We start from the raw sequence: 23,776 nt of genomic DNA, 5'->3' as shown, positions 1-23,776 counted from the left end.
ACCGATTTTTATCACGCACAAGGAATATGATTCGGAAACGAAGAATTGCATTATAGTCGCCGAGTGGTATCAATCCCATAGAAGACTCCAGACGCCTCGCGCTCATCATAATCAGCACCACACACGCTTCTGCATACTATACAACATAGCAACTATAGTTTACTCTCACGCGTAGCAACCCCCAGAGCGCCACTCATAAACGCCCCCTCAGCCTCCGGTGCGTCAGCGGCCGCGATCTCGCCCACTTCAGCCCCATACAGCACCAATTCTCGCCCACCCCGGGTACTCCACCACGTCACGCAGAAGTGAGCGCGCTCAACATCCATCTCGCCGCTGCTCAGGGCCTCCCAGAACCGCTCCACGCAGAGTTTGTGCATGGCCGGGGTACGGATCAAGTTGAGCAGCTGCGCCGTAAGCGGAAGCCAGTCTTCCAGTTCGTCCACGTGCAAGAAACAGAGGCTGTCGATCAGAGCCAACGTGAGGGCCGCCTGCTCGGTAACCGGGGGTGAGATCTTGAGGTCGGGACCCTCTCCTTCGCCGCCGGCCGTAGCCTGCGGGAGGAGCTCGTCGGAAGTGGCGTGCAGGGCTCGGTCGTAGAGAATCTCGAGGAGCACAGAGGGGAGGAGTCGTTGCGTATTTGCGATCGGAGAAGGGGGTGCTGTGACTTGGATGACGGTCTTGAAGGCGAGACGAAATTGACGAGCAGAGAGGTTCTCCGGGAATACCTATGGATGGTCAATTAAAAAGAAAAAATAGTCTTCGAGGAAGCCAGGAAGCTTACGGCAAAAAGATTGTCGACATAGAAAGGTAGATGCTTGGACGTAATGGCCGCGTTGCCAGGGATCGCGAAGACAGCCAGCACCACACTGTGCGCAGCTTCGAAAATCTCAAGAAGATGGTTATTGCCGCCTGCGGGGAGATACGGCGTGGCGGCGGCAATAAGCAGATCTTCACTGAAGGTGGGAGATAGCACGGGAGTAAACAGCTCCGACGTGTTGAGAAAGAAGAGATCCAAGCACCGCTCAACCGGATGCGCGGGGATTTGACCCAGCTCACTGGGCTTGATGCTTCGAAGGAAGTTTTCGGCTAAGTCGGGATACTGCGCGAGTATGTCCACCGCAGTCAAAGTCACAAAGACATGCTGTGACGAAGCATTTTGCCCAATGCGAGACGAGACAAAGTAGAGGTTTCGAAGTATGTGCAAGGCTTGCATGGACAGAAACGGTGCACCTAGAAGGATTTAGTATTGAAATTGCATACGCCACTCGAATCGATTTGACTCACTTTTATGAGCAGCTAAAACAGGATCATTGAGAACTCTCCCAAGAACGGCCCGAAGCACAATCACGATCGAATATAAGCAATTGCGGAGTAGTTTCCAAAGCCCCGGAATGGTGCTACCGAGCGACTCAGGATCCAGGAATTCTGCTTCTTCGGCCCGATCGACTTCGGAGAGCTTGTTTTGACGCCACTGAACCATTAACGTCCGCACAAAGTCCGTAATCTGATCCAAACAATGTGCAACCAATCTTGCATCGGGAACATTCTCGATCGCGTGAGCAATAAGTCGCGACAGAGGGCCCAAGGCAGACACGAGCGGACTGGACGAGATGGCCGTCACGCGGAGGAAGGTATCGGATTGCGGTGACCATTGGAATCGTTTCCCCGGCGCCTCAACAATATCCTTGTCAACAGTCCCAAGAAAGTAGCCCCCTTCAAGGCCTTCCGGCGATGTAAACGTAGCATTGACCATGACTGGCAAAAGTCGATTGTAGTTCAACCTGCTCTTCTCATAGTCGGATATGAGCTCGAAGGTGTAGTTCAGCACCATGGTAATACAACGACCATCGATCTCATTGTCGGGATCTAGTTCCTCGAGAGCAAATTGAGCGGCCGTCACGAGAGCTGACTCGAGCTTTCTTCGAACGTGCGACGGCAGACCTTGTCTATTCTGACCTTCGAAACCCAGTAAAACGCCCCCAATTAAAATGACATGCCGCCATCGCGGTGACTTATCGTCTGCTCCATTGACAACCGCTTTGACCCAATCTTCTCGCTCGATCTTCCGAGGCTTTGAATAAGGTATTCTGGGGTCCTCCGACTCTTCACTCTGCAGAAGTGCAATGGCGGCCGTGTTGAAGACACTGAGGATTTTTCGACATGCCAAAAGATCGACAGGACCATGCCACAAAGCTGGGGCGGCGAGCAGATGTGACGCAAGAAGCGTGATGTTTAATGGGTTTCCGAGCACATATAACAGGCTCGTTGCCGTCGGAAGCAGGCTGAACAGATAAGGCAGTCAGCGGTTTCCACGGACGGTATCCGAAAGCGTTGTGACTTACGCGAGAACATCATGCAGATCAGACGATGTTTGTAAAGATCGTAGAAGAGCGCCCAAGGAGCGTTCTGTCGCCATCTTGAGAGCTAAATGCTGGGATCGTGTTCCGACCGATGGGACATGAGTAGCCGCAGATGAGGCGTCCTCTAGAGAGAAGGGGAGATAAGACGCCCGCGGCGGAAGACGGCCGGCGTTGTTACCGCGGAGAACCCCAGATCACCTGCCGAGGTACATAGCATAATTGTAGCAAACACTGCAAACAAGCTCCAAGCCTCTGACATGCGGATCTTATCAGTGGCTTCGGTCTTTCATTCTCCTTCTTCTGATTCTCGTTCCAAGCTCCGCGTTATGTTCTCACCATCTACTAGTGACTAAATCCCACAATCCATCTCGACTGGCAAAAGCACAGTCAGTCGTCCTGTGAGCAGATGGCCAATAATCGCGTGCCCATCAACTACCAGACGCCGTCATTCCCATCTCTCTATGAGCTCTTACCGGCGAGCGAGTCCAGAGCTAATTACCTTTACCACACGAAAGACATCTGGCGTTTCACCTTCTATTGGACCTTCATCTTCTACGGGGGCAGCCATTTACTAGTTGCAGCATGGGCGGTGGCAATGCAATGCCGAAGCTGGAAAGCGTGTCTAGCTGTGCCCGCATTGTATTTGGCCATTGGGGGTATAGAGGCGCTCCTAGCTGGGAGTATCGTCGGTCTAGTGTAAGTTACAAAGAATGTCGTGCTCTTAATTCGAGCATCTTGACTAACAATGGAACAGGCTGGGCGCTGTCTACGAGGCAGGTAATTTCAGAATGTCCACATGGATCCCCCTTCTATGGGGTGGAATTAATGTCTTGGTCCTCATTTTATCGAGTTTCCCGATGCCAGGTGGCCTTTGAAGGGAACAGTTAAGCATAAAAGCTTCTATGCTGTTCAGTCATGTCTAAGCATGCCCACAAACCTTTCCTGATTGATCATATATCCGAGTCCAGACCTTATCCAGGAGGACTGCAGACTAAGGCATCGGCGCAATATGTTCCCGAATTACGGGGTGCAGCACTATCCTGCTATGTCGCCCAGTGTTCGGGCCAACGCAGCTTTATCGGACGAAGAGTACTATCTTCCATATCCATTGTCGGGCGCACCGCTTCCTCCTAGTCCAGGCAGACCCCCGTGCATGCCACCATGATTTGAAGGGGAGAAATTGGGTGGTATCGGGATACCCTGGGAGAAAAGCTGCTTCTGAAGCTCCGCAAGATCGGCGTTTGATGGTGGAGGTCCTGACATGGCGGGGTGCATGGGGTACCCGGGAAAGCCAGTCGTTGCGGGGAAGTTATTCGGCTGGGGCGGTGGTTGGGTGGACAGGTATGCCGCTAGACGGGAAGGGTCCATAGGAGGCATGGATACAGGAAATCCAGGCTGCGGTAGGGGCTGAGGAGCGCCAATTCCCGGCAGCAATGAGCCGAAACCGTCCTGCTGAGGTCCACCACCGGGCTGCGCCTGGATTCCTGGGAGGCCTGGCCCGATCGACTTCCTCTGGTCAACCAGTCCCTCCGCCTCATCTTGCAGCTCTTGTTCTTCCTCCTCACGCATTTGTCGCCTTCCGAATCCGCGACTCCATGTTCCTTGAGCCTCCGCTGCCTCCTCTCCAATATGGAATCTGTCTTTCATGTAACTAGTTTCGCCAGGACGAGCCCTGGACCAGAACCGGGTGAAGTTGTCCTTCGAACCCGAGGCAAGAATATGACCCAGAGGATGCCAATCGAGTGACCAGATGGTGGCTCCATGCGCATACTGTACCCGGTGAGCGGGGTATATCACTTGGGCAGGCGTGTTTGTAGGGTCCGGGCTGTCGTATGGCGCGATCGTAGGAATCTGCCCCGGTGGCAGATTAGGCTCGTCGAGTAGGTAGTGGTACAATGAACCGTCTTCGCTACCGGTGGAGATAAGTGAGCTGTGAATAGGATGCCACGTCAGAGAAGAGATTGGCTTCTCATGACCTCGCAAGATACAGATATCTCGCATCATTCGCAAGTCAAATACTCTTGCCGTCTGATCACGCGATGAAGTGGCCAGCAAGTTGCTGTTGACGCGCGAGAAGCGTGTCGTCGTGACGGTATTTTTGTGGCTATGAAGAGTTGTCAAACATCTCGCGGTTCGAGGATCCCAGAATTTGACCTGGTGGTCTTTGGAGCCGGAAACCAGAAGGCCCTTGGTCGGGTGCCAATCGCATGACTTCACATCCCAGTTGTGCCCTGTCAACACTGTGTCGCAAGTCCTGGCCGTGAAGTCGAAGATCTTGAGAGTGGTGTCGTCGGAAGCCGACAGAAACTTAGTGTCGCTGGGAGACCACGCTAGGTCTCGTACGGCATCATGGTGTGCATCGTCGATCGTCTCAACGTTGTTGAAATTGGGCCGCCAATATTTCACATCGCCTTTTTGTCCGCCCGAAATGAGCCAGTCATGGCTGTGAGACCACGCCAACGAGGTCACGCCCGCTTGTAATTGGTCGTAATGTGCCTGTCCATCCCATCAGCAAATTTGGAAGCTGCAAACTGCCAAAACCCCAAAATCGGCGCCACTCACGTCCATGACCGTTTCGAAATTGAAAGCGGTGCCGTTCCACAGCATAAATTCTCCCGTGTGTCCACCTGTCAACAGACGCCTCCCTTCGGGCGTCCATCTTACGACTGTAATCGGCTTCTTCGATTTTCCAATCGATTGGTGCAAGTGTCGAACGGGAATTGTGTCGACAGGCTTATGAATTCGTGCCAGTGGTGGGAGCATCTGGGAGACAAAGAATGAGTGAGTGAGACGGTTGACCGAAGCAAAATCAAGCAGCTGAAATGTCGCGACTCACATCGATCACATAACTCGCACTGGGTCTTTCAACCTCCATGCGATGGCCTCCCTTGTACCGAGGTTGTCGCGTGCGCATCCATTGTACCATTGACGAGCCATAGTCGGTCACCAATCCTAAAGTTGGGCGGCGGTTACCAACACTTCCGAGGAGGGCAATGGAGGAGAAAAACAAAACGTACTTGGTCGTCGCGGGCCGACGACGTTGCCCTCATAGGGCTTGGGGGTTCTTCCGAAGGACTGGGAGTCACCAGCAGAGTCGTCGTAATAAGCCATCGCAACGCAATGGAAGGAGTGAGATAATCGGAGCTAAGGTAGGGTTGGGGGAAGATGACGGAAAGATGGGCGAGACAGTCGCAAGCATAGAACCAGGGCGAATACGAAGACGCGTGAAGGGCCAGACCCTCAACCAAGGTGGTAAGATCCCAACTAGAAGCTTCCCAACATGTCGTGCATGCAGTAGTGGATTGAATTCTTGGAGGAAATGCCTCAGGTTTGGAGTTGGTCTGGAGAAGTCGATTTGAAGGGGGGGGGGGGGGGGGGGGGGGGTGTGGGTGTGGATAACGAATGCTACTAATAAATGAATCAATAATGAATGAAAGAGAAATGAACTGGTGAGGGGGGCGGCGGCGGCGGCGCGGCAGAAAACGTTATTGGGGCCAGGCTTGTCTGTCTGTCTGCTTGTCTGCTGCAGCTTGTGGCAGTTGGACCGAATGACTGATGCTACGTACTCCGCAGCTTTCTTGGATTCCACCGTGGACCCCCTGCCTGCTCTCCAGGTTCCCCCCTGGTCTCTTTCCTAAACTTCCTGTCAGTTAAAAAAGAAACTAAATCAACTGTCTGTTACGCAACAAACTAAAAAAGATAAGACGAACCAAAATAATTATTTGCTAACTTAAGATTGAAACCCCGCTGGGCTGCTCTGGTTCCTTCCACCGGATTTGGTTCCCTTCCCCTCTTCACTGCTCTATAATTAATCCCTATCTTCCCTCCTCTGAACTTCTTTCTGTCATGATTTCTTAGCCTTTAACCGCAGGTGGGATCCTCCAGCCTGTGATTTGCCTTTGAGTCTCTGCGATTGCCACTGATCTGGGACGATTCTTTCACTCAGACATCCCTCGCCTCTTAGCCGTCATTGACTCCCTAGATTGAGATGCGAGCTTACCGGATGAGTTAAGGGTTCGGACTTCTCGCCACGACTCCATCCATGCATTCCGCTGAAGAGGTTTCTGACGCTACAGGTGCGGTGAGCACCGGTAGTGACGACCCTCTTTCGTCGTCCGCGACTACAAACAGACAGACAATTACAAATGGCACCAATGGCACAGGGAGCACATTGGGCGTCAAGAAAGAGAAGAAGAGAAGCAAGTATCGACATGTAGCAGCATATCATGCCAAGGTGCGGCACTCCAGTCTCACGCGCGAGCCCAATGTCACGGCGAGCTTCCTCGGCTTCCGCAATTTGATGGTGATCGTCCTAGGTGAGATTGCCCGGCCAAACTTGCTAAATGCGCTGGGAATACTCATCTGCTTCCTGCGAACTAGTGGCAATGAACCTTCGACTCATCATTGAGAACTTTATGAAAGTAAGATTCTCCCTCGTGCGAAGGCAATAGCGATGCCGAGGCTAATCGCGTTGGACAGTATGGCGTACTCATATGCATCAAATGTCATGACTACCGCAAGCAGGACGTGGTTTTAGGATCAATTCTCTTCGCCCTCGTACCGTATCATCTTTTCATCTCCTATCTTATTGAGTTGGCTGCATCGAAGCAGGCAAAGCAGGTGATTGGACAAAGAAAGAAGAATGGCTCAGTCGAGGCCGCCGAGCGCGATCAGCGCACGTTCAGGCTTACCTGGTGGCTGTCTGCTATCTTCCACTGCATCAACACTCTCTTGAGTCTCGGAGTCACCAGTTTCGTGGTATACTTCTACATTCATCACCCTGGGATTGGCACTCTGTGCGAGCTGCAGGCTCTCATCGTCTCGTTTAAGATCTGCTCCTACGCATTCACCAATCGAGACCTGCGTGAGGCAATGCTCAACCCATCTATGGAATCGGCCCTCCCAGAAATCTACTCGTCGTGTCCGTATCCCCGCAACATCACTATCGGAAATCTAATATACTTCTGGTTGGCCCCTACGCTAGTATACCAGCCTGTTTATCCGAGGTCATCACACATTCGGTGGTCCTTTGTGGCGAAGCGTTTATTCGAGTTCATTTGCCTGACCGTTTTCATCTGGCTTCTCTCCGCTCAATACGCTGCACCAGTTCTCCGAAACTCGATTGACAAAATCGCCGTGATGGATGTGGCGTCAATTCTGGAGCGAGTAATGAAGCTATCTACCATCTCCCTCATAATCTGGCTGGCCGGATTCTTTGCTCTGTTCCAGTCTTTGCTGAACGCGCTAGCCGAGGTCTTGCGCTTTGGTGATCGGGAGTTTTATACCGACTGGTGGAACAGCGCTAGTCTCGGAGGGTACTGGCGTTCGTGGAACCGGCCTGTGTATCTTTTCATGAAGCGGCACGTTTTCTCCCCACTGGTTGGCCGGGGGTGGAGTCCGCTCGCAGCGAGTACAATGGTGTTTCTGGTCTCCGCCGTTCTTCATGAGATGCTTGTTGGCATCCCGACCCACAATCTGATAGGTAAGCAATCGCCCCTCCGTGCTCATTTGTGATGCTTCGTGCTCATTTCGGATGGAAACTAACCTTCCGCAGGTGTTGCATTCGCGGGGATGATGTTCCAGTTGCCACTGATTGCTATAACGGCCCCGTTGGAAAAGATCAAGGGCCCCTCAGGCAGGGTGATAGGAAACTCGATCTTCTGGGTTAGTTTCTGCCTGGTCGGTCAGCCTTTGGGAGCTCTGCTGTACTTCTTTGCCTGGCAAGCGAAGTATGGTAGTGTGAGCAAGATGGGCATGTAGAGCACTGTTCGATTTGCTGTTGTCGGTTTTCTTCAATACTTCAAAAGCTGTAAACGGGCTAGAGAATAAGTTTGGTGTCTCTGCAAACTCCAAAGTTTCGTAAGATGCAAAAGGCATAACACAGTGACACGTCATTCAGAGACTGAAAGAAACTCCCAGAAGCATAGCATCTGCTTACCGATCAGCAGGCAGCAGACGCGTAGAGTTGACTAAGAAATGGGGGAGAAATTCCAGCACGGAACCCCGGCTGCGCGAGGGTCCGCAGGGAAAGCTTGAGATCCGTATCCGGCCAGAGCCTTCGATAACCACCATAAATCTGGCCTCATCAGCCGCAGGTACCATACAACAAAACCATTTCACCATCTCCAACCAACCAACCAGTCCTCACTTCTACCAATCTACTTCAAGTACCTACCATCATGTTCACCTTGACCGTTCCTGAGGGCTACGGGTGAGTCAGCATACTATTCCTCTTGGTCAAAAGAGGTATCAACTAATATTCTCCCCCCTCGGTCCAACAGTGCCGTTATCGCCGTCGCGTTGGGCGCTATTCCCGTCCTGGGCTTCGTCCACGGCGTCGTGACCGGCAGCACCAGAGTGAAGGCTCAAATCCCCTACCCTCACACCTACGCGACCGTCGAACAATGCAAGGCTGATGTGAGTTGCCATTTTTTCATCCCATAACACCCTCGGGGATTTACCCAAAGCTGCCAGTTGAGCGGAGGAAGGAATATGATATGTGCGGTGCTAACCAAGTCAATGCGCCACAGCCCAAAGCCGAGCAGTTCAACTGCGCCCAGCGTGCGCACGCCAACTTCCTGGAGAACTCCACCCAGACTATGCTCTTCACCTTGGTCGCAGGACTGAAGTACCCGCAGCTGGCGGCGGGTCTGGGCGCGGCGTGGGTGGTCTTGCGAGCGCTGTTCCTGCAGGGGTACGTGTACTCGGGCAAGGCCCAGGGTAAGGGTCGGTATAGGGGTGGGTTGTTCTGGCTTGTGCAGGGTGCGCTGTGGGGTTTGACCGTGTTTGGGGTTGCGAAGGAGTTGTTTTAAGGGACGCGGTCTAACTGGACGAAGGCGTCGATTATGAGGTGAGCGGGCTACCTGCTAGCTTCCGTTTGTATTTGATGATTAAGAGGCCTCAAAGTTAGCTTTGTATAATAATATTTGGTTGGATCGTTTGCAGAAGCTCTAGTGGGGGAAGATTGTAAGAAGCAAGGTGGAGTTGTGTTGCTAGATGTTCAATTGATTGGGGACATAGGGTAGTGGTCTAGGTCTCAATGCAGATCGTCATCAAGGCGCAAGGTCTGGAAGGAAGTGGTAGCACAAGGCTTGAAGATGTCGACTAACAGCAGCAGCAGCAGCAGCTATTCTTTGAGAGACTCGGCGGAGAAGCTCAGCAGCCTCGGCATCTGACACTGTGGCTGAACCCACGGTCGGAGGTGGAGCAATCGAGAAGCCGATGTGGCTGGTGGGGGATGGAGGGGCGTCTTCTATCGTATTTTCTGCCGGCAGGTCTTTCCTCCATCTATAACCCCTCCATTGCAGTCAATTGTTCGGTCGACCATATTATTGGAGACTGCTCAGATACTAGTACCCATCTTTTTCTCTGAGAGCTTGAAACAATTCCCATTCTCATACGACATCGTACGATCCTCATCCGCCACAACCCCGCAAAACCCCCGCCATGTCTTCCAAGTCGCAATTGACCTACGGTGCTCGTGCGAGCAAACACACCAACCCTCTGGCCAAGCGCCTCTTTGAGATCGCCGAGGCCAAGAAGACCAATGTGACCGTCTCTGCTGACGTGACTACCACCAAGGAGCTCCTGGATCTAGCTGACCGTAGGCCTGCCGCAACCTGACACTTAATTTCCTTTTCCCCCGTGACCAGGCATTAACCCCGGGAAACAAAATTCATACAGGTCTGGGCCCCTACATTGCCGTGATCAAGACCCACATCGACATTCTTTCGGACTTCAGCAACGAGACCATTGAGGGCCTCAAGGCGCTGTCCGAGAAGCACAACTTCCTCATCTTCGAGGACCGCAAGTTCATCGACATCGGCAACACCGTCCAGAAGCAGTACCACAAGGGCACCCTTCGGATTTCGGAGTGGGCCCACATCATCAACTGCAGCATTCTGCCTGGCGAGGGCATCGTTGAGGCCCTGGCCCAGACCGCCGCGGCCGAGGACTTCGAGTACGGCCCCGAGCGCGGCCTGTTGATCTTGGCGGAGATGACCTCCAAGGGCTCCCTAGCGACGGGTCAGTACACCACCTCGTCGGTGGATTACGCCCGCAAGTACCAGAAGTTTGTGATGGGATTCGTGTCGACGCGAGCGCTGGGTGAGGTGGCCTCGGAGGTCAGCTCCCCGTCGGAGGAGGAGGACTTTGTCGTTTTCACGACAGGCGTGAACATCTCTTCCAAGGGCGATAAGCTCGGCCAGCAGTACCAGACCCCCGCGTCGGCTATTGGTCGCGGAGCCGACTTCATTATCGCCGGTCGCGGCATCTATGCTGCGGCGGACCCGGTGCAGGCGGCCCAGCAGTACCAGAAGGAGGGATGGGAGGCGTACCAGGCCCGTGTTGGAGGGAACTAGATGGATTGGTTGTTTTAGACGATGTACAGAATTTGCAGCATAATGCCATGTTACGACTAAAAATTTGGTGTAAGCACCTAAGCTCGGGTGTTGGCGAGGGGTATCGATCCTGCAGGGAAGATAAGATCCTTTGAAGTTAGCCATCTTGCCATCCTTGATAAGCAGGGAGATGATAACCTGATGTGGACTGGGGGAGATAAGGGTTGTATGTCAGTCGAGTCGACGGTGTATGACATGATGGAAGCGTCAATGACAATGGACGTTGCAAGGTGTCGGTCGGCCTTCAGATCTAGATTCCGGTGCGGGATGAACAAGTGGTGAACAGTTCCGTGCATTTCCTGAAGAGGAAGAAGATGATACTTGCCCAGTGGAGAGACTTTCGTTCTACCACAACCACCTCCTCCTCTCTTCTCCTCTTCTCCGCCTCATGACGTTCCTCGAAATTCTCGCTCATCGTCTGTCGAATAGAGAGGTTTCTTTACGCACCTCGAGTTACTCGGCTATTTCCTCCAATGGACGAGTGGCGAGCATCTCTGCGACCTTAACATCCTGCTTCACCCCCTCTCCTCCCCTCCAACCTGTTCCCCTCATTCTTATCTGAATGGGTGCCACTAGCATTGAGTACTCCAACTATTGCATGCAGCTAACGGGGATCCAACCTCCTTGATTCGATCGATAAGCCGTCTACCCCAGATAAACCAGATAACAGCCAAACAGCTACCGGCTTATCTCCGACTGTGGAACTATGAGCGCTTGTGCAACCCATCTTCCACGAAGTCAGTGGTGATTGCGCTGCCGATCCGGCTGCAGTATGACATTCAACGGGACAGTCATAAAGCCTACCAGGCCGGTTCGACTCATTCTGCGCATCTGCCCCTTGCTTCACGGTCCGCCATAAATCCCCCCTTGCATCCATAGATCACATCTCTGTCCTCCAAACAACTTGTACAGTTTTCATCCTTTGCTTCATCGGTATTCATCATGGGGGAAGAGAAATCACAACCACACACAATGGTAGACGAAGAGAAGGATGTCACCAAGTCCGTTGACCCAGTCCTTCTCCAGCATGCGCAGGACGCGGACGAGGCGCTGGGGGTTTTCCAGGATCTTCATGGGGAGGTGATTGAGCTCGACGAGGCGACAAATAAGCGCCTCTTGCGCAGAATTGACTGGCATATCATGCCGATCATGTGTTTCGTATATGGCATGAACTTCTTAGACAGTGAGTACTCTTCATGTTTCCTTGCGACGATATTTTATTGACGATACATCTAGAAACGACCCTTTCCTACGCCAGTATCATGGGAATCAAGACTGACATCGATCTGAAGGGCGACGACTATCAATGGCTTGGCAGTTTGTTCTACTTCGGTGAGTGCTATTGTGCGTCGATGTGACACATGAAACTTATTGACCCCTACCAGGCTACCTGGCATGGGAATATCCAACCAACAGACTCCTGCAAAGACTCCCCTTGGGGAAGTACTCTGCTGTCTGCATTATCATCTGGGGAGCTATCTTGTGCTGTTTTGCTGCCGTGTCTAACTTCTCCGGAGCCGTTGCGATTCGGTATGACACTAACGTATCTGTCTCCATTCAATATTTCTGACATGCATCCAGTTTCTTCTTGGGCGTCTTCGAAGCTTCCGTTACCCCAGGCTTCGCCCTCTTAACCTCGCAGGTAAGTCAACGCAAATCTCTACCACACTTCTCCTTCAAACCCAAACGAACACTAACGTGAGCACACTGAATAGTGGTACACCAAATCCGAACAAGGCAGCCGCGTCAACATCTGGTTCAGCTTCAACGGTTTTGCTCAAATCCTCGGCGGTCTAGTTGCCTATGGCATCGCTATTGGCACCGAGAAACACGGCTCCGCCATTGCTCCCTGGAAGATTGTCTTTCTGGTGACAGGCCTCCTGACCGTTTTACTTGGTATCATATTCTACTGGGTCGTCCCCGACAGTCAGCTCAACGCGCGTTGGCTCACCAAGGAAGATCGCATTCTGGCCGTGGCTCGCGTCCGCGTCAACCAGCAAGGAATTGGGAACAAGCACTTCAAACTCCACCAAGTAAAAGAGGCTCTAATCGATCCGATGACGTGGGCATTTTTCTTCTACGCTCTCATCGCCGATATCCCTAATGGAGGGATCACCAATTTCTTCAGCCAGCTGGTACGTCACTACTCTTCCGCCCTTGACTCACCAACGCCACTGCCCTTCCCAGGCGCTAACTCTTGTGAATAGATCACATCCTTTGGGTACACTGCCGAACAATCCCTCCTGTATGGCGTTCCAGGCGGTGCCGTGGAGATCCTCTCTCTAATCGGTAGTGGCTTCCTGGGCCAATATACGAACCAGCGCCTCCTCTGCAGCGCGGGGGGTCTCCTCTCCGGCATCATCGGGATGATCCTCATCGTTGCCTTACCAATGTCTAATAATGTCGGTCGACTGATTGGATACTACTTGACCCAAGCCAGCGCTACCTCCTTCGTGGCTCTACTGGCTATGATCTCCTCCAACGTGGCCGGCTATACCAAGAAGACCACCGTCGCGGCAATTTATCTGATCGGCTACTGTGCGGGTAACATTATCGGTATGGAACTCCCCTCCCATATTGGCCCCAGAAAGAAAACCATAAGAAAGATGGGGATGGGATAGACCACGCCCCCCTCTCTCACACATCATCGTTCATCTTTACCCCAAGGTAAATAGCTGACCAAAAACCCCGCCTAGGCCCTCAAGTCTTCCGTCCCCAAGACGCCCCCCGCTACGTGCCCGCCGAGATCACCATCATCGTCTGCTACGGAGTATCGATGATGATTCTGGCCTTGATTTGGTGGTGGTATCGCCGGCAGAATGAGAAGAAAGCCCGCCTTCGCGCGAGTCCGGACTATACCCGGTTGGAGAACCAGGAGTAAGTTCCTTCTTCGCCCGCACTTTGTTCCTCGACTTCGTTCATCTTTCGGTAATATGGCTAACTTTGTTCGAAGATGGATGGACCTGACAGACTGGGAAAACCATGAACTTGTTTATGCTTTGTAATGACTGACACGAGTCAGGTCAAGTGGTATTCCGGGCCTGGTGCCTATATGATCACAACTACCATTTGCTGTCTCAGGTTTCGGCTGGGTATCACTGGCCTTATATACAGGTCGTTTATGATGTTACGATACACTACTTTCTAATTTGTTAATCTTTTCAGACTCCTCAAGGTGGCGCTTGATTATCTGCTGGTGATATCCCATTCAAGGAAGAACATAGCCTCTTTCAAACATGCGAACGACAAGCTACCAGTCCCTCCGTAATCTCTGCATCCTCGCACATGATTGATGATCAAAAAAATCTCCCATACAGGAATGTACATAAGACCAAACATATGATTCAGCATGCCTCTGCAGAACACTATTCGAAAGCACGTAACCAAAGAACAAACACTTCAGCCTAACATATATCAAGCCAAGAGAGTCTCCTATTATCGACTGGTCATCAGCCTCGTAGGTCATCAAGTGGGATGGAAAGGCGGATGAGACTTACCACAGTCATCAAGGATAGATGAATGAACGATAACGCTGGCCTGTCTCTACCACCCAGCCTAGTCCTGCCACGAGGGGAATATTGATGTGGATAGTGTGAATGAGTGCGTTGTAGTTGACGAAATTGTTGTTGCAGACGTTACTGTGGAGAGAGTTGAGGTCGATCGTATGTCCCAGGCCCGTCCCTGCCACCCAACCGAGGCCTGTTTTCGAACATGTCTGTTGCTGTAGTGGAGCGATGATCTTGAAAAATGCCGTTGCCAAAGACAGCAGTCGCCAGAAGAGCAGCTGTTGACCAAGCCTTTCTCATGCCGAACATATTGGTACCGTTGAAATGATGCCCCAGGCCCTTCCCTACCGCCCAACCAAGGCCTGCTGGTATCGTTACTGTAGTGAGGCTGTTGTCGAACGAGGCTGACGTTGTGAAACCTTTGTTTCCGATGCTGTCGTGTATATATGCGTATATAGTCGTCTTTATCGTTGTCAATACTGATTGCAATTCATATGGCCCAGGCCCGTCCCTGCCACCCAACCAGGGCCTGATGACGAAGACACTTTTGCCGCAAGGCTCTCGTCGAGGAGGGCTGCTGTCGGAAGTGGCTTTTTATCCAACTGGCTACCGTTGGTAACATAGATGGTCAATGACATGACCCAGGCCCGTCCCTACCACCCAACCGAGGCCTGTTGGAAATCGTTGCCTTGCTGAGATTGTCATCAAGTCTGGGCTGTCAAGCCGGTGTCGTCAAGCCGGTTGTCATCGGGTCGGTGTCACTCTCTCATCGTTCTGTCAATGCCTGCCAGTCAGCCTTCAATCCAATGCATACATCCAGATGTCTCTTACTTTGCTCGAGTGGGCCGAGTAAGTCGTATTCGAGACCTTCCCTCCTACCCTTCAAAGTCCCTCGTCGAAGTGGCTGCCGTGGTGTCGAGTGTCGTTTGAGCAGATGCCGTTGGTAGTCGTGTACCCAGGCCCAAATCTTCCACCCAACTCAGTCCTTTCAAAAGAAAATGGAAAGGAAAGAGAAAAGGTAAGAAAACCAGCGCCCAAGCCCTACCAGCCCCTTGTGTTCACACACCAGTCAGTCAATCTAGATACTTTACTTACAACCACAAGAGAAGGAAAAACAGGATATAAAATATCTACTTCTTGCAGTCTACATATTAGCTCATATCACATTTACTGGGCTTTGGAATACTTACCTGCTCTCAAAGTGACAGGCAAAATCTCGCATCGATTATACAATGCGATAAGCCTTGTTATTATCACTTCTCGAACAGCCTGAAGCAAAAGTCAGCCCATACTGCAGCCAAACACTCTGTGGTGATGATCACTCACTATCTATCAAGGAAACACAGGAAGATAAAAAAACAAGGAAGAAATAGTTGTGTTAGTTGAAGGCATAGACAGCGAAGCTACTGTCTATGTCCACAGGCCCATCCCAACCACCCAGCCGAGGCCTGGAACAGGGTGTTCACGTCTATATCAGTCAGCTAAATTGTCTTTACATGATGGTGATGGCTGAAATGACATTTACACCTTGCACCACGGACACAGGATAGCATCGAGCTACCTGATTCCATAAGTGTGAGAAGATGACCCAGGCCCGTCCCAGCCACTCAACCAGGGACTGACGCAAATAATGCTACTATGGAGCATAGTTAGCCGATTTCAACCGCAAGAGTATTTTGCAGGGCTCAACCTGCCGGAGGTCTATTACAAGAACTGCAAAACCAGATCAACCAAGCCCACACCAGGGACAATGCTGTGCAGTCAGCATAGTGCCCACGTACCAAGATAAAGCCGAAGACAGTTCTACATGTCCCAGGCCCGTCCCATCCACCCGTCCATGGCCTGGGTTGTTGCGTATGGGATTTGCCGTGACCCAGCTAAGGCTGGTCAGACGAAGTCCTGTAATAGAAAAAGGTTAACGGAGTGTCAGCAGACAAGTATCAGCACTTACCGAGTTGATACTGGGCTATACTAAAAGAACTATATCCCAGGCCCGTCCCACCGCCCAACCGGAGCCGAGTCTACTCAGATACGTACTATGAAGTAAGATTAGCATAGTGACTATAGCCATGAGAGCATGAACACTCACCGAGGTGCTGCTGAGCTACACTATACTACCCCAGGCCCTTCCCGACCACCCAACCGAGGCCCAGTCTACTTATGCTCATACTAAAATCAAATTAGCACAGTGACTATAGCCATGAGAGTATGAACACTCACCGAGGTGATACCGAGCTACACTACAATGTCCCAGGCCCATCCCAACCACCCAACCGGGGCCGAGTCTACTCAGATATGTACTATGAAGTAGGGTTAGTATAGTGACTATAGCCATGAGAGTATGAACACTCACCGAGGTGATGCTGAGCTACACTACACTACCCCAGGCCCATCCCGACCACCCAACCGAGGCCGAGTCTACTTATGCGCGTACTAAAATCAAATTAGCATAGTATATATAGCAATAAGAGCAATAGCACTCACCAGGTGGACACGGATTAATGCTACAGTGCCTTGGTCCCAGGTCGACCACCCAACCACCCTTGGCCTGTCCAGACTACATCTGCAAGCACCCATTAGTTCAATCTCTTGACATCACAGTGAAAGACTCAGCTTCTATTATGATGTCTTGAACACTAAGACATCAGATATGCGCGTGCCTGATGTCCCAGGCCCGTCCCGTCCGCCCATCCAAGGACCTGTTCAGACTAGCTGTGTCTGTGGATGCTCATTAGTCAAACTTGCTCATCATACCAAGAAAAAGAAGACTAACCAGTCTATTGAAAAGACTGCACTTAGTAATCCCTGGCAACCTGAGCTGTCAGGTGCTTTCTGAGGCCACCCACCCGTCCGCCCATGGCCTGGACAGATGCCTCTAGAAGCGTTCGTTAGTCACTCTCTTGATATTAAGATGGGATACTTATCTTCTCTTATAAGTTCTTGACATCATGACACCAGACCCGTGTGTCCGATGTCCCAGGCCCGTCCCGTCCACCCATCCAAGGACCTGTTCAAACTAGTTGTGTCTGTGATCATCATTTAGCCAAGTACAGAGCCACGACCTCAGCATAAAAGGAACTTACCAGTTTCTTTGGGAAACTGCACTTGACAGACACTTGGCAGCTATATATCGTTTAGCCAGTTACATGGAGTGCTACCAAGTGTCTCCCAGGCCCATTCCCAACCACCCAGCCGGGGCCTGGACAGATGCCTCTAGAAGCGTCCGTTAGTCACTCTCTTGATATTAAGATGGGATACTTATCTTCTCTTATAAGTTCTTGACATCATGACACCAGACCGCATGTCCGATGTCCCAGGCCCGTCCCGTCCGCCCAACCAGGGACCTGTTCAGACTAGTGATGTCTGTAGTACATCGGTCAGTAAGATGCAAGCCTTGGCCTCAGATTAGAAGAGAAAGACTCACCAGTTCCTTTGGGGAACTGCATTTAACAAACACCTGGTAGCCATGTCACTTGTCCAATAGTTGGGGGGCTACCAAGTGTTTCCCAGGCCCATTCCCAACCACCCAACCGAGGCCTGGTCAGACTATTCCAACTGGAGGTATCATCAGTTAGTCAAGAGTAGCTCGATAGCTAGGTGAAGGGGAGACTTCTCAGCTCTCTCTTCCATGTTTGCACCTCTCCACATCAGACCCAGCACGTGTGTCCGATGTCCCAGGCCCGTCCCTGCCACCCAACCAGGGCCTGCCAAGATGTGTTCCTATCGTGGTGTCAGTTTCAAGATGTCAAGCTGTGTCAAGGAGAAGGTAAGACTCGCCAGACTGAAAAGCCAGCTGTCTGATGTCCCAGGCCCGGCCCAACCACCCTACCATGGGGCCCAGGGAAGAAAGCTATATCAAACAGGCTAGCAACGATGGCAGAGATGAGCGAAATGAGAACGTTAGGACAAGAGATGTAGCAGATTGAGGAAGATAAGGCAGATACAACACGATGAAAAGCAGTACAATGAAACAGAAGTAGCCTATTGACCTATTGAGAGATGATACTGAGAAGTTGCCAGGGAGATGAAGGAGATACTAAGGAGATGAAGAGGATACAAACCAGATGGGAGAGATACAAGCCAGGTGAAGAGAAGATATCAACCAGATGGCCAGGATAGCCAGAAGATGCCAAGATAGCAAGAAGATGGACAGGATAGCAAGACGATAGATAGGATAGCAAGACGATGGACAGGATAGCAAGACGATGGGCCAGATAGCAGCCAGATGTGCCAGATAGCAAGCAAAGAGCGAAAAATGTATGGAGAGGAGAGAGGTGTAGGAGGGAAAGATTCAGCTGGCCTCGAGGGGGGGCGCGAGCTGCTTAAACGCCGGCGCCAAGACTTTGACGTAGCTGAAAAGATGCCAGGATGAGGTCAAAACCCGCTCAATCAAGTGGTAATTGACGCAAAATGTTCCGCACGATGACTGGCAACCGGAAGATGGAGTCAAAGGGGGAGGGGAAATACTGTCGGGGATGCTCAAAGGATGAAGCAATTCGGATACCCCCAAATAGGCAAGCACGAAAATTTCACGCAAACTACGGGCGATCAAGGTTTAGACCAATAGAGAGCATTATGCAACGAGGGTAGCATGCTGGTAGGATACCTACGAAACGTCGTAATGATGGTCGTCTACTGTCGACATCGACATACTATCTCAACAGACTTGTTGTCTCAATGCATCTCCCATCAAGCGGGTACAAACAGCAAAAAGGCACTGGAGTACTGCACACAAGTCTTTGCCGAGAAGATGAGAGGAATACCTGATTGAATCAACTTGATAGAGGCCAAGGTGGTGGTGCAAAATACTCCTGTCTGCATACAAGACAAGCGGTACTATGTACAATACAGTATAGTAGTACCTTTTCATTTAAGCGAGACTAAGCGAGGAGATACTACAGTTTGTAAGCTTAAACCTTCGGCGACGAATATGGCCGGCAGGGACCAAACCTTGTTAGCGGAGGACTCCTCCGGAGCAATCACTGCGCCTCGCAGCTACAGCAAGGTTTCCGAGCTGACAGGAGAATTCAACACCCCTGAACCTGAATTTCGAAATCCTCCAGTGGTTACAAAAATAGACCATAGCAAAGTTTCTGGATTGGCTCCAGGCCGATTGAATTCGGAAAAGTTTATTTTCTGCCTGGTAGGGCTGCTACATAGTACCAGTACATTCACAAGAGACCTCCTCGGTTGCATGCCACGCCAAGCTCAGCTACAGCGACGCAATGAATACGTACTATATATCCCCAGAACAACCCATGCAAGCCGACTGCCTACCCCCATACTAGCAGCCAATAGCCACCTATTCCAGCAATAGCCAGCAGGATCGCCCATCGCATCAGCCCTCTCCGGATATAGTACATGGCGATACAATCCACTGCCTGGGCATCATTGATGCATGGGAAAGGAACATCCGGCACCTCCTTCCCCAGCGCACGGCACAGGGGCTCCCACCCTTCCCTGACATCAAACAACACCAGACGATGGGGCGGCACGACCTCACGCAGCCACTGCAGGTGTAGCTGGTAGATCCTGGCGACATCGCGCGAGCGGTAGATGCGATCCCACTGCGACTGCAGCAGCCAGTTGTAGCCCATAAAGTGCCGCATCCCCGGAAGGGGGAGCAGCACCGCACCCAGGAACCAGAGCCGCACAATCGAGCTGACCTGCTGGATGCTCTGCACCCAGGCGTCTGGGTCGCGCACCGTGCAGATGACTTTACTGTCCGGGTAGAGCTCGAGGAGTTCGGGAACCAGCTGCGAGGCCGGGGCGTCGGTGATGGCTGCGTAGCCCGCGGTACGGGTCTGCAGGAGAGCTAGCGTGGTGGCATGGTCGCCGGCCAGCCAGTTGCGTAGAATCTGTTTCCAGGATTTGATTTCCGTCGGTGGGCCCATCAGGGTCTGAGTACCACCATGGTAGATGGGTCCGTCCAGAAGGACCTCCAGGGCAGCGCTGAAGGAGGCGGTTCCGGTGCGCGAGAGCCCGGCTCCAATGACTTGGATGTGCGTGCCAGGCTGGGGCATGGAGGCTTGTTGACCCATCTCTGACCGCGGTCACAGTCCGCAGTAGAGGTAGAACAGAGTTTTTTTGTTCTTTCTTTTTTTTTCTCTTTTTTTTTCTTTTTTTTTTTCCGTTGTTTTTCATTCGAGAAAGCAAATGGTTCCGAGGAGGGTGAGGGTGAGAATGGCCGAAAGGATGTTAAAGGTTGTAGAGAAGTTGAGAAACGACAGTCATCACCGCAGGGTCACACAAGTCCCTTTTCGTTCTCGCGCTCTCGCCTTAAGCGCCAACCTTGCACCAGATTTAGAGCAGAACCAGCCGATAGAGTTAGCTTTTCTCGTGCAAGAAAGTAGGACTCATCTTCCAGTCCAACCAGAAGCAGGGTCTACTCCGAGGTCTACCGCTGAGTCTCCTTCGCCGGGTCAGAGAGACTTTCCCCAAAGAGACTTTTCAACTTGCAAGAGCTTAGAATAGAAACATCTTGCTTTTTCACTCACTCTGCGGTGGTGACCTATGAGTCCCGTCTCTCCGAACGATGCGTCTGCATTTACACCACAGCATTCAAACATGAAATCGTCTAGTGATGGGACCTCAGGTGTTCGCCTTACCATCCAGGACACAAACTTGTGAAATCAGGCAGAGTCATATCAGGATGCAGTGCAGGATTTAGGCGTAGTGACCGGTACCATATGCTACATAGCACGCAGCGAGAACCACAGATCCTAGCAGGTAGCCGCAGAAAGACGCATATTCTCGCCATGTAGTCTGATCCTCAAGCAGCAACCATTCAGGTGAGAAAGAGGTTACTTGATGCAGGCTATGCCTCTCAGGCTGATTTATCCAGCGACCAAACCCGCACCTACGGCAGCGAGTAATTTCGCAAATATCGTAGATAATGCACAGGCATACTGCTCCTCAACGACCTAGATCCTACAACTCCAGCAACCGCTCCTTAGGCCCATCCCTCCCTGCATACGAAATCCGAGCATACGAAGACCCATCCGTCTCCGTCACGAAAGACACCGTCCCCGCCACTCCCTCCGGACATTTCTCCCTCAGCACTCTCAGCTCATCCTTCGTCCAGTCAAGTATGCTCTCCGCCATCTGATTCGTATTGAAGAAGCCGCCGCAATGCGGCCACGAGAGCAGACCATCGAGCGCCCACCAGCGAATCCCGTGATCCGGGCACTGTGCTAAGAAGAAAAACACCGGGGTCAGGCTTATTCCTAGACTAATGAGCGGACGATCCTGAATCAGTGCCAGCGTCATTTCCAACATCCGCTGCAATCGCTTATAATCCTCCATGAGAGGATGTAGGGAGCAGCCATTGCTCCGTAGAAGGCAGCTTTTGATGCCTACGATCTGCCCGTGGGCAGTGACTCGCAGTACCTGCACGCCCCGCTGTTCCTTGGCGCTCAGGCGGGTGAATGACGCTGCCACAAAGGCTTCGAGTGCTTGGAGGAACTGGTTCAGGCAAGATATAATGCGTAATGGACCGAGTGGGCTGTCTTCGGAAGGTTCATCCTCTCCGTCGCCGGGGATCGTCGCTTGTTGTTGGCTCTGCTTCCAGAACCTCACGAAGTAGCCACAGCTAGCGTTGAAGGCAGGCCCAAACGCTTGGTGAGCCTCGCCGAAGGTCGAAAACGCAGAGAGGTAGTTTTCGTACGGCCTCTCGTAGAGAATTTCCTGGTCGATCGGTAATATGGGCGGACCCTTATTCAACAAAGAAAAAGACTGGCTCTGTAGATGCAGGTAGGTCTCGAGGGTGCTTTGTTGCTCCCAAGGCGAGTGAACGGAGCGCTGGGCCTTGTGCTCCCGCAGGATCTTCAGTCCACCGGACAGATGCACGCTTGCGGTGGCTGGGCGTGCGTAGAGCAGCTCGGCCAGAGTGAACAGCAAGCAGCAGACGAGGACAACCTGCCGCAGGGCAGGGTCCTGTGAGGCCCGGCGTTTGGTGAGCAGGGAATAGGACCGGAGGGATTGCTCTGTAGCGAAGCGACTCAACGCGGTATCTGGCCTCTGTCCAGATACGGGTATGGGTAATCCATGTTGTTCAAGGTCCTGGTGAATTGAGCCCAGGGCCACGACCGCATGATACACGGCGGGTTCATTGTAGCTCATCTGCAGAACGAGCTTCTCCCACAGAGGGTTGTCGAACGAGGCGATCAGATGGGAGATTGAGCGCAACTGAAAATACGAGAAACAGCGTTTCTCATCGGATGTGGTTACAAAGCAGAAGCCGGTTGCCACCGCGGAAGAGCGACAAGGAACCATTGTGGTCTTCTTCCGAGATGGCAGAGGCAGTCGTTGGGCCTCGTAGCCATCGCAGACTCGGCCCGTAGAGGTACATTGCTGGCATGCTCCGGGGGTCTCATCACATTTGACCCGCCGTGCTCTATCGATTGCTGGATCAGAAGAGAACCAGGCGAGTCGTGGGGTTAGTCCCTTATATACTCAGTACTGTATTTCACTTACCGACAGGTACGGCATCCGGTACGGGACCTTGGCTTAGATGCTCGCTTCTGTTTCACTGGGAGTAGTACTTTGGGAGGATGAGCATCGGCCTCCTTGTGAGGCAAGTCCATTGTACGCAGAAGTGAGCTCAGTGGTGCTTGAGACGGTTTGAAAGGTGTTGTTGCTGTGGATGATCAAGCATGGGGGCAGGCAGCATGCAAGACAAGATGAAGCAGTAAGCAGTAAGCAGTAAGCAGTAAGCAGGAGGTTCAAGTTGTGTTGTGCCGTCCTACGCTAAACTACAGTAGGTTGGCACCGCGGCTGGAGTAGCCGATGGGGCGGGCCGTTAGGGGGGAGAAAACCAGAATGTCTCCTTTTCGACTCCGCTGTGGAGCCATCTTTGGTCCAAGCACCATGCCAAGGAGGTTGTCTGCAAAGTGAACATGATCATCTAGCTCAGTTCTTGGAGCTACTCCCTATGATGCAACAAGAATCGAGCCACGGAGCCCCAAATTGACAGTCTTAAGTATAGAGTGGCAGCCCCCCTTTCTTCCCAAAAGCCTCCACCCCTGTGTCACTAGAATATCCTGAACACTCCACCTCACCAATATTGATCCTCGCATTGATGCTAACAATCAGTGTGATCTCCCAGAGAGCCCCACCATAGCTATGACTGCCAGGCCAAGCCAGCCATCCTCTCGGACTGGACCCGAAGCAAACAGCGAACGGCCAATATCGTCCGACAGCCACGCATTCACCAAACAATGAAAATGCCTACTATACAGTATACCCCGACAGAAGCAATTTATTTCCCCTCACCGCCCTTATTTCCTCGAACAAAGAATTGCTAGCGACTAACGATGCCACACCCTTGCGACTCAATATCCAACGGCTATAGCGGCATGTTCCGTTGGGTACAAATTAGTGCTGACGGGGATTATCTTTTGAGCAAGACCGAAGCCAGATACCTAAGAATGAGCTCCGAGACGCTGAATGGCCGAACAGCTGTAGCATACATTCGCAATCTCCCGGACTTTCACTGAGGACAAAGGAGACT

General features: G+C 52.0%; 9 protein-coding genes across 9 annotated transcripts; 5 read left to right on the top strand and 4 right to left on the bottom strand.

Annotated features, from left to right (window-relative positions):
- Positions 1 to 47: 47 nt before the first annotated feature.
- Positions 48 to 2,500, bottom strand: pex8 (putative peroxisomal membrane protein Pex17). The gene is made up of 4 exons (XM_025579133.1): positions 2,343 to 2,500; positions 1,285 to 2,282; positions 782 to 1,230; positions 48 to 725 (listed from the first exon to the last, which is right to left on the bottom strand). Exons 1-4 carry the CDS (start codon positions 2,414 to 2,416, stop codon positions 153 to 155), a joined length of 2,094 nt encoding a protein of 697 aa, XP_025431826.1. The 5' UTR covers positions 2,417 to 2,500; the 3' UTR covers positions 48 to 152.
- Positions 2,501 to 2,766: 266 nt separating this feature from the next.
- BP01DRAFT_295239 (uncharacterized protein) lies at positions 2,767 to 3,235 on the top strand (the record flags this gene model as incomplete). The annotated part of the gene is made up of 2 exons (XM_025571812.1): positions 2,767 to 3,056; positions 3,115 to 3,235. The coding sequence occupies 2 exons, from the start codon at positions 2,767 to 2,769 to the stop codon at positions 3,233 to 3,235; spliced, it is 411 nt and encodes a 136-aa protein (XP_025431825.1).
- BP01DRAFT_356054 (WD40 repeat domain-containing protein) lies at positions 3,154 to 5,737 on the bottom strand. The gene is made up of 4 exons (XM_025574849.1): positions 5,378 to 5,737; positions 5,197 to 5,312; positions 4,923 to 5,123; positions 3,154 to 4,856 (listed from the first exon to the last, which is right to left on the bottom strand). The coding sequence occupies exons 1-4, from the start codon at positions 5,469 to 5,471 to the stop codon at positions 3,453 to 3,455; spliced, it is 1,815 nt and encodes a 604-aa protein (XP_025431824.1). The 5' UTR covers positions 5,472 to 5,737; the 3' UTR covers positions 3,154 to 3,452.
- Positions 5,738 to 6,209: 472 nt separating this feature from the next.
- On the top strand, positions 6,210 to 8,213 carry BP01DRAFT_356053 (putative diacylglycerol O-acyltransferase (DgaT)). The gene is made up of 4 exons (XM_025574848.1): positions 6,210 to 6,676; positions 6,741 to 6,781; positions 6,840 to 7,842; positions 7,915 to 8,213. The coding sequence occupies exons 1-4, from the start codon at positions 6,403 to 6,405 to the stop codon at positions 8,118 to 8,120; spliced, it is 1,524 nt and encodes a 507-aa protein (XP_025431823.1). The 5' UTR covers positions 6,210 to 6,402; the 3' UTR covers positions 8,121 to 8,213.
- Positions 8,214 to 8,379: 166 nt separating this feature from the next.
- Positions 8,380 to 9,389, top strand: BP01DRAFT_415358 (MAPEG family protein). The gene is made up of 3 exons (XM_025579132.1): positions 8,380 to 8,571; positions 8,642 to 8,777; positions 8,891 to 9,389. Exons 1-3 carry the CDS (start codon positions 8,540 to 8,542, stop codon positions 9,170 to 9,172), a joined length of 450 nt encoding a protein of 149 aa, XP_025431822.1. The 5' UTR covers positions 8,380 to 8,539; the 3' UTR covers positions 9,173 to 9,389.
- A 259-nt stretch (positions 9,390 to 9,648) lies between these two features.
- Positions 9,649 to 10,968, top strand: pyrG (orotidine-5'-phosphate decarboxylase pyrG). Its single transcript, XM_025578062.1, has 2 exons — positions 9,649 to 9,963; positions 10,044 to 10,968. The coding sequence occupies exons 1-2, from the start codon at positions 9,807 to 9,809 to the stop codon at positions 10,718 to 10,720; spliced, it is 834 nt and encodes a 277-aa protein (XP_025431821.1). The 5' UTR covers positions 9,649 to 9,806; the 3' UTR covers positions 10,721 to 10,968.
- A 410-nt stretch (positions 10,969 to 11,378) lies between these two features.
- Positions 11,379 to 13,887, top strand: BP01DRAFT_30802 (allantoate permease family MFS transporter). Its single transcript, XM_025572322.1, has 8 exons — positions 11,379 to 11,942; positions 11,996 to 12,091; positions 12,145 to 12,289; positions 12,341 to 12,401; positions 12,475 to 12,894; positions 12,967 to 13,315; positions 13,456 to 13,636; positions 13,713 to 13,887. The coding sequence occupies exons 1-8, from the start codon at positions 11,702 to 11,704 to the stop codon at positions 13,762 to 13,764; spliced, it is 1,545 nt and encodes a 514-aa protein (XP_025431820.1). The 5' UTR covers positions 11,379 to 11,701; the 3' UTR covers positions 13,765 to 13,887.
- A 5,526-nt stretch (positions 13,888 to 19,413) lies between these two features.
- BP01DRAFT_356048 (sulfotransferase family protein) lies at positions 19,414 to 20,422 on the bottom strand. Its single transcript, XM_025574847.1, has one exon. The coding sequence runs from the start codon at positions 20,304 to 20,306 to the stop codon at positions 19,539 to 19,541; it is 768 nt and encodes a 255-aa protein (XP_025431819.1). The 5' UTR covers positions 20,307 to 20,422; the 3' UTR covers positions 19,414 to 19,538.
- A 613-nt stretch (positions 20,423 to 21,035) lies between these two features.
- BP01DRAFT_30774 (Zn(II)2Cys6 transcription factor) lies at positions 21,036 to 22,952 on the bottom strand. Its single transcript, XM_025572310.1, has 2 exons — positions 22,741 to 22,952; positions 21,036 to 22,660 (listed from the first exon to the last, which is right to left on the bottom strand). Exons 1-2 carry the CDS (start codon positions 22,848 to 22,850, stop codon positions 21,196 to 21,198), a joined length of 1,575 nt encoding a protein of 524 aa, XP_025431818.1. The 5' UTR covers positions 22,851 to 22,952; the 3' UTR covers positions 21,036 to 21,195.
- Between the last annotated feature and the right edge of the window lie 824 nt (positions 22,953 to 23,776).

Source organism: Aspergillus saccharolyticus, assembly GCF_003184585.1.
Source record: "Aspergillus saccharolyticus JOP 1030-1 unplaced genomic scaffold BP01scaffold_12, whole genome shotgun sequence".
NCBI classification, from domain to species: Eukaryota; Fungi; Ascomycota; class Eurotiomycetes; order Eurotiales; family Aspergillaceae; genus Aspergillus; species Aspergillus saccharolyticus.
The sequence above is the reverse complement of the archived record's forward strand: the minus strand, read 5'-3'. Positions and strand labels throughout refer to the sequence as shown.